The 14,223-nt window shown below is 38.4% G+C and overlaps 1 protein-coding gene across 2 annotated transcripts in view; it reads left to right on the top strand.

Annotated features, from left to right (window-relative positions):
• Positions 1-14,223, top strand: part of LOC113643206 (rho guanine nucleotide exchange factor 17) — a 97,996-nt gene that overhangs the window by 49,116 nt on the left and 34,657 nt on the right. For both annotated transcript variants that reach the window (XM_027147439.2, XM_027147354.2), the window contains one exon: positions 13,375-13,452. In XM_027147439.2, coding sequence (XP_027003240.2) covers positions 13,375-13,452 — 78 coding nt within the window. The remainder of the gene's footprint in view (positions 1-13,374; positions 13,453-14,223) is intronic.

Raw genomic sequence — 14,223 nt, 5'->3', positions numbered from 1 at the left:
AGAACACTTCCCAGGTTATGACCTCTTTGTGATTTACTGCTCCCACCAGACTCTGGCTGGAAAACATTGTTCCGTTCCAGCTAGAGGAAGAACAGAGAAATGAAATCAGACACAGACTTATTGGAGAGATGATTGGAATAAAGTTCAATCAGTTTAAACTAGCCATGTGCTGTCCGATCATCAGGATCATGATATACAGCATGGACGATATTGTTACTGTGACCTGGTGGACCCTGTTGTTAGTATTATGTAGGAATAATTAGCTGATATAATCAACATGATTTTAAAAGCCTGGTTAGGTTTTATTTGCTAAAAAAAAAGTCAACTGAAGTCCTATGCCTTGTGTGCTAGATTTGATGATGGGCTGTGTTATATGTAAGGGTCAAGCTGATATAGGAAATGAATCAACAATGGAGTGGTGTGGTGCATTTCCAGACAAACGTTTTAGTGTTATGTGTTTAGATTTATTTTAAAATTATCTTACTTAATTTATTATCTTTATTAATCTTAATAATATTTATCTTAAGATTAATCATATCAGAACTTTTTACATCCTCAGTGTGAAACTACAATGTACACAACCTTTCTGCAATGTTTGTACAGTATAACCCTAAAACTGTTACAGCATATAAAAAAATAGAAAAATAATTAGAAACCTTTTTGGGGAGAAAAATAATAACTTAGTTGGATAATTCTGCAACATTTCTAAACTAATACTTTATTGAAATTTATTTATATGATTTTATACACTGCTCAGACTTTTATAGTGACATATTGACTTAGCGATATTTTCATACTCTTTCTTGCAAAAATATTTTTATCTAATTGTAAATGATTGTAATTATAAGTCTGCCCAGTTCTGGCTAAAAGCCTGATGATCCAACCACTAAGCTGCACTGTGGGTTTGGTGCATATTTTTTGCACCAAACACACCATATGGGGATTAATGAATTATTATACCTTTTGGATTTAGCCTGAGCAGAACATTTTGCCACATGGTTTAGGGTGATTTCACTGAGCTGCGAAAGTGCTCCTTTCTTGCCACCATACCCCATAATACAGAATATTAAAGATTGTCATCACATGCAGAGAGAAGTCAGTAGATATCATTCAGATATTCCTGCAGTTCCTTTAATTTGCTCTCTTGGTAGCCTCCTAGGTATGTTTTTGGCTTTTATAAAATTTGGAGGGATGTCTTGGTGATGTCACTGTGTTGCTCTGTTTTATATATTTGTTGAATCTTGTATACACTTCTCCTGATTGATACCTTTCAAGTGAGATACAGATAGTGCTTTACAGACCATGGCTTTAGCAGTTGGATGAAACCTACAGAAGCAGCTGATCTTTTTTAGATTTATCAGAATTGCTAACATTGATGACAGCTGTTGATCATTAATTTAGAAAACAGTGTGATCGGTTATTTCTGAACATAGCCACACCCCTAATTAAGGGAGTACATACTTATGCAACTTTTAATTTTTACATGTTGTAATTTTACAATGAGGGATTTGGGTTTTTATGAAACAATTATAGTGAAATATATACAACTCCAGTATAAATGAAGCTCACTTTCCTACTTACTCCAGTACTGAAAAGTTCTCAGGGTTTAATCCTTAAAGTATAATCCAAGTGGAATACAGCCATGCCTTAGTTTTGGCATCATAATTCCGAGTTCAGTAACATAGCCTCAGTTGCTGAGACATGAACAAGTCAAGCGTGGTTTTTGTCTTTTTTGTGCATGTCTATTTGGGCAAAAAGAGATGCAAAAAAATTTTTCTGGACACTTCAACGCAGTTTCAGTTTTTCCTTCATCTGCTTTTACATTCTCATATGTGGGGGGAAAACATTTTTTTCTATCACTTTTTCATATCACAACAGTTCTATGTCGAATCTTTGGCTTTGAGATGAGAATCAATTAGAAGCTTTGCCACATGTTTACAGTCGTCACGTGCCAACATCTCTTCTGGCGCTCGGCACTCGTTTACAAAAAAGACCAAACATTCCAAAGTTAACTCACAGCTCACAGCTCTGATTCGAAAAAGGCTTGGCAGAATCCGACGGGCCAAAACGGGGTCTTATAGAGAAGAGATGAGCATGTGCAAGGAAAGAGAGGAATAATCAAGATTTCAAATCGTAATCCTGCACTCTGCTTTGATCAAATGCTCTGCTCCTGCTCTTATCGCATTTAGGAGCATTCAGCATTTTTCACTGAATGCCCCAAAGGAGGTTCTCTTGATTTAAAAAAAAAAAAAAAAAAAAAAAGACTGCTGTCATTCATTAGTTTGTCTTGACTATAGTAAGCTTTATAGCTTTCGCTGTTATAAATTCAGTTTACAAGAAATATGATGTCGTTTTTCTAGGAGATCAGTGAGAGGGTTCTGTAGTGGAGTGTTCTACTTTGGGTGCAAAGCTAAAAAGAGAAAGAAAAACATAATCGTGCATATAAACACTGATGGATTTCAACATCACACTAAATAAATACGTATGCAAGGGTGTCAGCATTCATTGAAAATGTGTAACATCTGTGTTATTTGCTGGCAAATTTGAAACCAACCGCCAAAAATTTCGCCCTGTAAAATGTCCAAATTGGGTGTGGGGGATTATCAGTATTTCTGTATTTGACCTAGCTGTGAATTTTTTTAGTTACATCATATTTTTCATTTTAATAAGTTTTAGACCTTTAGACTTTGAGGATATTTTCTGGTTTTGAGGACATTTTCCTGTTTGATCTTTTCCTACACCAAGAAAGGTTTCTGTAGTGGGAGCTGTGACTTATACAGCAATGCGTCACTCTTGCCAGAGGCAAAGACCGTGTTCAGCATTGAATGTCTTTGTCATTTCCCAGGGCTTTATCAATTTTTTATTTTTTTTTATAAGTAGTTCACGTGTGTGTGTGTGTGTGTGTATGTGTGTTGAGTGGAATTAAATAGGACCTGTTAATTCCACTGTCTATATTGTCTTCGTATGTATATTGTATATTATGGTTTACTCAAAGTGGTCTTTTTCTGTGAATAATTGTGTGGAAAGTAATGTTGTTGCCTCAAGTGATTGCTCTTTCATGTGTGTGAACTGCGGGTTTGTGTTTGTGTTTAAGGTATGCTCTGAGAGCGTTTAGAAAAATCATTGATAAAGAGCATCATTCATATCCTCTGCAACATGCTTTGGTTCTGAGGCTGCTGCCGCTATGGCAACTGAGATGAAAGGTGTATTTACAGCTCATCATGACCTTTCAGAAAAGGCTTTCTGATCTCGCATACACACACACGCACACACACACATTGAGGTTGAGTTTCAGAGCAACCCTCATGGGGAGGAATTGATGATGTAATCAAAAAGGAATTATTCATCCAAAACACACCGTCATGGAGAGACTAGAAAATATTATATCATCATGTTAAATGATGTTTTCATCATGACTTTCTTGATCTGTTAAGTGGGTGTGTTTAATCTTGGGCAAAGCTTTTATTACCACACATGCTCCAATCACCTGTTCCTCCCATATGGCTTTCACTAAATCTGTTGATGTGCTTAATTTGTGTTCAAGGGCCTTGAACTTGGCTGTGCTGGGGCTTGAACCCTGATCGAAAACCCAGAGGCTTTAATGTTATAGCTGATTAGTGAATCTTAACCAATTATTAACCCCTCTCGTTAGTGATTGAGGCATCTCCGTTGTTGCTGTTTGGTGTCATGTTTGACTTGTTTGAGTACACTTCCAGGACACCACAGCTTTATTCCCTGTACTCTGTTTTTGAAAAAAGGAAAGATTTTTTTTTTTTACCCTGGTAGTAACATGGTAATGTGCTGTATTCTCCTGAAAGGTTCTAGAGATAATATAGCTATGAGTATCTTGATATTGCATTTTCATTCAGGATGATTGTATAACGATTTTTTCTGATGTAGTTTAAAAAAAGTGATCCTTCTTCATATTTATACAAAACAAGAGAACAGCATTTCCCAAATTAAAATGTTGGGGTTTTTTTGTAAATATTGTGGAATTATTTAACTTATGTACCATGGTGCTTCCTGTGTCTCTGTACTTTGATTCCAGGAATGAAAATGGCTTTTCTAAGCGGATAATATATTAGCGCCTCGATAATAACACTTTTTTCCAATTTAGAGGAAAATGTAAAAAAATAAATAAATAAATAAATAAATAATAATAATTAATACCATTTCATTTGGTTTTCAGCCAAGGTTTCTATAACTGTGCGAGAAGAATTAACAGTATTTATAGTGTGGAGATTGCTTTTCTAGCATTCTGGTGCTGCTGAGTCACTGCGTTGTGTTTTGTTCCTGTATTCATAAGTATGTGTGGGTGCTGTTTATGAATCACTGCTCCAATGTAGCCTCCCTTTAACACAGATTATCATCAGGGTGCTGGAAAAACAGAGAATCTGAGAGAATCGCCTGATCTGGCATCCATTGGTCGAGCCTGTAGTGTAATCAGAATTCAGCTGCTCAGAGCGGCTGCTGCTGATCTGCTGCCTCTTATTAACGGCTGAGGAGAGAAGAGGAAGGCTGCATCTCTCTCTCTCTCTCTCTCTCTCTCTCTCTCTCTCTCTCTCTCTCTCTCTCTCTCTCTCTCTGTGACACTTGTTCTACCTGTGTGAGGGACTGAGACCACAGAAAGGCAACAAACACCCCCCCCCCACACACACACACACACACACAGTCCTTCCTTCAGATCTGGAAAAGCTGAGGACACTGAGAATCCAGAACATTGCTATACCATCATCCTAAAAAAAAGGAGGCTAGTGATTGGTGACACAGGGACCCGGGGAGCAGCTCCCTGGGATGCTGCAGATGGTTCGGACCCTTGCTCAGTTCACCATTGCACTGGATGAGATGCAAGAGAACGGAGACAGCCCTAGCGATGATGGTGGAGGGAATGCTGGTCGAGGAGGAGGATCGGGAGCACACGGAGATGATTCCGACGGGAATAACGGGGTCACGATATGCCCCCAGAACAACACCGAGGTACAGCTAGATGCTGGCTATCACCCCATCCTGTGAAGTCAGCAATAATAGCATTAACAACATTGTTGTTACCGTAGTTACATGACCTTCTGTCATCTCTCACCTGTTGTTGTTCTGCATTGCTTACTCTTTGACAGGGATGACTATTTGTAACCAGCAAGAAAAAAAAGCATTAATAGATCGGCAGTTACGGTTGTGCACCAGTGCTCGCAAAAATGTACTTATCTATAACTTTATTCTAGATAGGAATCTTCCAAATGGTGGAGAATGGTCAAGAAAAAAGACCGAAATCATCACACAACAGTGCAAACCGATTACACACATTTTTTAGCAATTAGGCTCATACAGAAACATCATCTTTTTTATTTTTTCCCCTGCATTATGTCCTCACACATCAGCTTGCGTGTGAATTCAGCATGATTAATCTTCAGTTTGTGCGTGCCACAATCTTCCTAGTGCATGCATGCAAGTGGGTACCTGTCAGCGTGTGTGTTTACAACCCCACCCTACTCCAACACCCTGGTCTTATGCGCTTTACTCACTTGTTTCTTGTAGAACACATCACTACTTAAACATGGCTGTTTGTATGAAATAAGAGGTTGTGATGTGATGTGTTGTGATTTCAATAGTATAGTGATTTTTTATTTATTTACTTATTTATTTTATTTTGTTGGGGGGGGGGGGGGCGCAGGCAGGCAAATTACCAAACCAAAGCAAATCTCTCGGTGCTGCTTTCAGGAGCAGGCTTTGTAGGTAAGCATAATTTTTGGCTGAGAAGTAATTTCTTTGAAGTAGAACATAATCGTTTTTACTATTCAAGAGGGAAAAAAACAACAAAAAAAACAGACCATCTATTGCTCTGAACATGCTAAATTAACACAGACCATGGGGTGAACTATGCATGAACTTCAACATTCTGACTTCTGCAATACTGCTTGCTTGCTGCCTAATGTACTGTAATGATTTTTGACTAATGTACTTGCTGATTGTGGAGATTTTAAAGAAAAAGAAGCAGGAAGCAGAAATTGGATGCATTGCCTATGCTGGGTAGATTGTTCTACTCCCTACAGCAGCATCTGAGGAGGGATTCTTAACCCTCTAACTGATAATCTGCACAAATGGGATTACTCGTCAGTGCGTTGACGTAGGAAGTGGAACCAGCAAGAAGAAGAGATGGGATTTTGCTTTCATTAACCACTGTGTGATTCTCTAACACACAGCCATATTCTCTTACCCTTCCAAAACTTCCCTTGATGCTGCTTGACTTTTCTCTGCATAGCTTGTCTTGCTTTAAACCTGAATATTCTTATTTATACGATTTATAGCTAGCGGAGGGACTTAAGCATTTCTAACAAATAATGTACAACGAGAGTCTGAGGGAAATAGAAGTTATTTTGTTAATGCGTTTGTTTTTTCCCCCTCATTCTTATCATTTTTTTTTCAGTCACTCCTACTCCTTTCTCTATGCGCTCCTCCGGACAAAAATAGCCAGCTGTCGTGCGACCGGCGTGAAAGCAGTGACATTATCTGAACTAGATTCACAACATCAGAAAGCAACATATTCATAAAAACACATTTTTATTCGACCTAGCATAGTTCAAAATGATTAGTTTTTATTTCAGAGGCAATTTTCAAAATGTCTTACAAATGAGACAGAACTGAGAAGGCGACAGTGGTTTTCTAGCAGTTCTATGGTTTCAATTTTCAGCTTACTTTACTGGTTTAGTGGTTAACAGTTTTGCCTCCTTTCACCAGGGTTGTATTGGTTTGATTTCCATCTTTGCCCTGTTTACATGCAGTTTTCATGGTTTTATTGTGCTTTAGGGGTTTCCTCAAAGTCCTCCAGTTTATTCCCCCAGTCCAGACATGCATTGTATGCTGATCTCGAAATTGTACAGAGAGTATGTATGAGGGTGTGTTTGATTGTGCCCTGCATATGGTTTGTACCACATACAGGGTATCTTCTACCTTGTGCCCCAGATTGTTATTCCCCTGTTTAGCATAAGTGATCCAGAACATGGTTGAACGGTTTTTCTGTTTACTAGCAAATTGTTTACTTTCTCAAACAAAGAAAAATGTTTTCTGTAAGAGTCATGTGGATGAACAGTTGTCTGTCGTGTGTGTGTGTGTGTGTGTGTGTGTGTGTGTGTGTGTGTGTGTGCGTGCATATAAAGCTAATAGATTCCTTCTGCTGTGGATGCTCCAACACGGACACCCTAAAGTACGGTTCCTTTTTGAGTCTGGTTCCTCTTAAAGTTTCTTCCTCATGACGTCTCAAAGTTTTTCCCTCATTGCCATCACTTCGGTCTCGCTCATTAGAGATGTAAAAATACATCTGGATTTCTATAAAGCTGCTGTGGGGGAAATGCTACAGGAAAAGAACTGAATCAAATCTGCAATTGTGGTATTCATGTAAGAGAGGTCAGATTGATCGAGTCAAGAGAGATAATAGGCTCCTGTTTTATGTACTGTAGTAGCTATATAACATGAAGATTGAATTGATCATTTTTTGTCTTTGAGTGGAGTCAATTTATTATTTCCAATTTTTATTTATTAATTCCATTTTTTCTTGCTTTTGACTCAGAGTAACTAAACTATGGGTGCTTTCACACCTATAGTTTGGTTCATTTGGTCCGGACCAAAATCAAAAAAATATACATTGTAGCTTTTTAGCAGTTTTGGTTCCTTTTCACACCACACTGATCGTTCTGTTCCGCACCAGTTGAAACGAGCCAAAATGCAGTCATGTGATAACATCCACATCACTCATTGGCCACATGTCTTTGAGCGTATTTCCTAAACTGCTTCTCGATTGGTCAGAATAAACGTGCGGGAAATTTCAACGAAACTCCGGAAGTAAACAAAAAGAGGAAAATACAGGAAAATACAGCATACACCACTGCGCGCTGCAATTATGTTCGTGGTTGTAATCTACTACATCGCTTGTATACAGCATTCTATGCAAAGTCTTAATTTTCAGAATGAAGCGCGGATGCGGCTTGAAAATATCATTTTAATGCACTGCAAAGTGCATTAAAACTGCGAAGATGCATCGCAAGACACTTCGGGAGGCGGCGAGCGTTACATTGCAAAACTGTTACATGCTCACCTTCCGAAAATATCGCCAACGACCCACTACGGCAGCTGGTTTAGTCCAAAATGCGCAATACTTTTTGCAGTTAGGTCTATTCGATCTCGGACCGTGTTCTCACCACAAACGAACCGTACCAAAGTTCGTTTGAAAGTGTACCGAGACCACCTCTTCAAGGAGGTCTCGGTACGCTTGTTTGGTCCGCTTTCGGTGCGCACCAGAGTTCGGTTGCTGCATTCTCACCTGCCCAAACGAACCGCACCAAATGAGCAATTGAACTCTGGTACGATTCAACCGAACTAAACAAGGCAGGTGTGAAAGCAATTTATTAAAATTGACCATTTGAAGGGTTTCCCAAGCCACCAACATATGTTTTCAGTTGTCCCGCTCATTGAATTATTTTGCAGTGAAGCAAATCGACAAGGATTGACATTTTACTACTACTAAGTGCTTTGTAACATTGGGCTACAAATACATACTTTTCAGTAGTCTGGAATCCTATACTTTTTTATGTCTGACTGGGAGTCATATTGATTTTCTAATCTTTTAATTGATAGGAGGGTAACTGCCCTGGTCTCAGACCAGCACTTTCTTCCAAATCACCAGCCTTGTTATGATCAGTAATCAGTAAAGAGTTTAGATTGAAATGGCCCAAAGGGGTAAAATGGATCCACATACTACACACATTCTCTTGTTTACGCCAATGTCTGTGTTATATAACATCATTGAATAACAGAAAATTGACAACCAGTTCCAGGGAAAAGGTCCTCTATCAATTTTTTTTTGTTCTCATAAACATCACTGGTATGATTAAGAGATGGAGAACACAAGGGAAGGGATCGACGAGAGGTTCTGTGACCTTGGATCAAAGGGGTTTATTTGGCAGTCAGGAGCAGCAGCAGCATGGCTTCTTCTATAGCTCTGTATCTAGGGACACTAGTCACAGAGACGAAAGGATGGAGTGATGACAGCAGGCTGCGATGAGAGCAAGTCGAGAGGAGGAGGGGTTTGGAAAGCTGCTGTCTGACCCAGGTGCTAGGCAACTAGCTTTGCATGATCCCGAATCACTCTCTTTTCTCTGCTGTCTGCCATCATTTTGAGTAATCAGCACATTGATTATCAGATCATTAATGAACATATTAATTTTTCTTTCAGGTGTAACAGTAAGACAATAATGACAGAATAATTTGCATGAATTTGAACAAGAGCTGGTTCCTGTTGATGTTTTCTTGTCTTTTTTGTTTCTAGTTAAATGACTCCATCTTTATATAGTACTGGCGGTTAAACAAATGGGAGAAATTTGAGGTTATTTGACACCTGTTGCTGATGATGGACACAGCAGACAGTTTAAAAGTGTTTGTGCATGTGTGTGCACTTTATTGGAGCTGTAAAGGTTGTAGAAGTTGGCAGAAGTACTAAGTATTGCCGGATCACTCTGCATCCCCGAAACCTCCAGCAGAGAACACTTCAGAAGGAAATGAGATCTCTCCAAGGCCTTCATAAGAGAACCAGACATCGGCTTCACCATGCCAACAAAAACCCATCAAAGACAGCCAGCAAAGAGCCGTGTTTGCTATCTTGCTGGGCTTTTGGAATTAAGCCTCCAGGGCTATGAAGAGTGGATGAGTCATGGTCTGATGGGTCAAGAGGTCACCATGCTCTGTAACACAGCCAGCTGTGCTGAGGACTGAATTTCAAGACTAAATAATGTGCCCACTGGTGATCATCAGTTTGAGGATTGGCTATTAACATTATGGGCTCCAGCAGGAGGCCTGGCTCAGGGGTAATTACACCCTGCAATTAACTGGAGTCAATCCATTTACCAGCGTTAACCTTTGTTACTCTATCAGAAGCAGCTAACAGAATATTTTTTAAACTTGACCCACATTTCAATTTTCCCATATATACTGTATGTATGCAAGCAAGACAATTATTTATTTATTTTTATAGTTATATAGCCTGTATGTGAAGTTTCCTTGTTTGTTTTTATTTTAAAGTATGGAAGCGTTACTACACAACTCCAGTGATGCAAACATGGAACATCAAATATGTCTTTGTTGGCTGAATGCATTCAGGTTTCCTTTAAGATGCTATTATCAACATTCGGGAGGTGGTGTAGATATAAGGTCCCAGTGATATTAAAGGGTATTTGAGATCTCACCCATGCTTCTCTTAAAAAATTAATAAATCTTTGAGTTGAGCTGTTTAAATCTGCTGTATGCATATTTAAAATTCATAAAGCCACTGTAGATTCACTGTGCACCAGCAATCCATCCATCTTTTCTTGCTGTTCTTGGCAGTTTCAGCCATTTCTATCAACTCATTAGTTCTCTGCTTTTTCTTTTTTTATTTCTGTCCTTTCTCACTGATGTTAACACGGTTCAATGTAGGACAACACATGAGGTGCGTGAGCTTATTAAAGGAAACAAAAATATCCCCCATTTCTCTGTTCCAAGCTGTTCTTTTTCTCCTCTAGGTCACATTGTGACCTGCTTTTTCACAGAATGTCAATTGGACTTCACTTCTGTGGAATATAATTGCTTTTTAATTAAATCAGAGCCTTTTATGTGCATAAGTAATATAAACCTACAAATCTCTTTTTGAACTTACATAAGCCAGGTAAATAGTGCTTTCAGTATATGTGTTGATGAGTCAGATCTTCTTTGCAGCTCTTCAGAGCTCTTTGCACTGTTTATGTGGAGTGTTCAGCATACAAGTCTGAATTGTTACAACAGACGTAAAACAATGTAGTAGGTGGTGAGGATCACTTAGAGGATCACTGGGACTTTAGCCCTACTGTAGGACTTACCATTCAGACAGACTCAGTAAATTATACAAATGTGTTTTTCCTATACTGAACACTTTTCACATTATCCACACTTTACTACCTTACATCTTAAGTTTGTACAATGCCTTTTGTGGAAAATGTGCACTTGTCTCACAGTCTGAATGCCAGAAAAGTGTTTGGCTTTAGGCTGTAAACGTGCCTTGATTATTTTGTGTAGTCTTGAGATATGACTTGGAAGTAAGAATTTTATTTTACTTTCTGTGCACATGACTATAAAAAACGTTGTCTTGTATTAGAACAAACGTATTATAGAGTCCCTCAATGATAGCAGAAATTAATGTAATAATAATATTTGTGGGCCAAGCAGTGGGGTGTGACATCATCAAAATGCACATTCAGCACCTTCTATCATAAAAAGTACGCATGGGTCTTCACTGGTAGGAGTTTAGAAATTTAGTGGAAAACTAAGCTAAAAATTCTCCAATTTTCTTTTTTTTTTTTCTGGGTAGATGGGATTTCAAGCTTTTTTTTTCAAGTCACCAAAAAAATAAATCACCCGGAAATCCTGCAGGAACTGTTTAACATATTTAAATTTTTGGATTGGCATAGTCTGGTTTCTCTTCCTGCCTTTTCTATTTTACATTTTCTCCCTATTTTTATTGCCTTAACATTTCAACATTTGAAAATCCACCACAATTCTATTTATGCCATGTATGTTTCTGATGTTTGTATTTTCAGCTTGCCATGCTAATGAAGCTAACAAGTAAAAGAAACATTGAGCATTGTGCTAACTGCAAGAGTTATGAGCTGCTGGTTATCAGACAGAGACTGTATGACCCTGATATTTAAAAAAAAATTGCTAAGCTAAAAAACAATAGAAGCCTTTTTGAAGTAAAATCACTCTTTTCCCCTTAGAAACATGTATTATTGCACACAAATATCAGACTCAGCTGTGGCTTTTTGAATTCGGAAGCACATCAGGGTTGTGTGTGATGATTTTGGCATGGCGTTTGTACTGTAAGCTATGAATGTTAGCTACATTGAAAGTGTACATACGGTACATACATACGCTACATACGGTTTAGCAACACTGAAAAACAAAGCATGCTAAATACAAATATTGACTATATTTGGCCAAAGTGGAATTTCTCTCTCTCTCTCTCTCTCTCTCTCTCTCTCTCTCTCTCTCTCTCTCTCTCTCTCTCTCTCTCTCTCTGATGAAAATGTAAATGCTTGGTCGTGCTCAATCACATCTTGTAGGAAGCATGCAGATTTTTGGCTCTGTGTGCAGATATGACTGCGTAAACAGGAAACTCTTATTTTGATTAGAGACAAGCCAGTTCACATCATTGCAACGTTTGTGTGTTTGAGACCTGACTTTGTTTGTGTCCCCATGTAGCTGTGTGGCTTTGCCATTCATTGTGTATCTGTATGATTTAAAATACTATACAGCACATAATATTTATATATATTTATATATTATATATATGTGACTTTGTTTTTTATACAAAAAAACTTTTTTTATACTTTGCTTTTATACAAAGGCAATATACCTACAAATACGTAATATACTTTGATTTGTATCAATATATTTGGAAATATAATGACACCAAGCCTAATTGATGGTATAGTCTAGATCTATACTCATATTGCTCCTGCAGTTAAATAATTTATTTTAGTTCTGCATAAATGAATGAGATAATGGCATCATAGTAAGACTGTAGTCTTATCATGGTGCATATCATTTAGTTATGAGTTCTTTCTCAGCTAGTTAGCAGCAAGCTAAAAACATAAGATGGTTTACAAATGACATAAGTTGGTACGCTTACAAATGAATCCTTTGAGGACCTTTACAGTGTTAAGCTAGCTAGGTTGTGTAATATTAGCTTACTGCAGTGACTGATTTTATTTAGTTAATACACTTATTACTTTATATCCCAAGGTAAGAAATATTTTAGCAGACTTCCTTGCTAGATTAGCCCTCTATATTTAACATGTTATTCGTAACATAAAGCTAGCCGTCAGTCACTAGCTAAATGTTTAATCATATATTATCAGCTGTGTGATATCAAATATTCAATCTTTTAAAAAAATGTAAACAGTACTTGCTATTGTTTTCTGTTTTGTTACTGGACTTAAGGTTAGTGGTAGGTTTAGCATTAGGCCTAGTGTTAATTGGCTGCATAAATAATTGTCATTGGAGAGTGTTCACAGGGACAGCAACTTTACAGGAGAGCCAAGCTTTATTGTATACAATTATAGAAGAGAAATGATTTGTAACAGCACTATCCGGTGTCACCCAGATGAGGATTGGTTCCATAGTAAGTCTGGTTTCTCTCACAGGTTCTTCCTTTTGTCACATCAGGGAGTTGTTTCCTTGCCACTATCAGCTCTGGCTTGCTCATGGGGGATAAATTTAAAATTTATATCTGGATTTCTGTAAAGCTGCTTTGTGATAAAAAAAAAAGCACTGAGTGTGTTATAATTTGATGTCTCATTGCATTGTGTCTCGCTGCAGGATATGAGAAGACATGTCATGATGACTCTACTGGACACCGAACAGTCATATGTGGACTCTCTGAGAACGCTGATTCAGGTACAGAAGCTCTCTTTACAGCATATCCCTCTCTCTTTCTCTCTCTTGATAGGTTCCTTCCTTCTCTACTCATCTATCTCTTATTCTGTTCTTCTTTCTCTCCCCTTTTCTGTGTCACAAGGATGCAAGTTACCCTCTTTGACACTCCATGCTATGTAACAGCTTACTTTGATGTGTGTGTGTGTGTGTGTGTGTGTGTGTGTGAGAGAGAGAGAGAGAGAGAGAGAGAGAAAAAGCCACCCGTCCATGCTGAGGTGTTCCCGACCCACAGGCTCTTTCAGCATGTGTATCACTGTCGCGTCGCCATGACTACGGCGGGTTTGGCTCGAGATGCTGCGGCAGTAAAACGGTTCCCATCAGTGCACAATTGCAGCAGCTATTAGTGGCCTCGCTCTGTTTATCAGCTTTAAATCAGCCCTGTGCTCAACGTCACTCAGCTTAAACACTAAATAGAGCTCACGTGGAAAGACAGGCACTCACACTGCTTGCAGCACGGTCACTTACAAAGGAAAAATTAATCATTTTGTTATGAAAGGTTTTTTGTTGAACCAGTTGCATCGGCCAGATGGTTTTGTCCAGAACCTCCTATTTATGTTTGTATTCATTAATTGTCCTTTTTGCTTCTCCTGGTGGGGGGTTATGATGTCGAATACAGGCTTTCCTCTCCTGACAACAGATTCCAACTCTTTCTTGTAGATCCTTTTTCCCCAACCTAACAGTAAGCTATAGAAGAAGAAGAAGAAGAAGAAGAAGTTTTATTTATATAGCGCC

This window comes from Tachysurus fulvidraco, chromosome 13 (genome assembly GCF_022655615.1).
Source record: "Tachysurus fulvidraco isolate hzauxx_2018 chromosome 13, HZAU_PFXX_2.0, whole genome shotgun sequence".
NCBI classification, from domain to species: Eukaryota; Metazoa; Chordata; class Actinopteri; order Siluriformes; family Bagridae; genus Tachysurus; species Tachysurus fulvidraco.
Note: the sequence above shows the minus strand (reverse complement) of the source record. Positions and strands in the feature narration are given on the sequence as shown.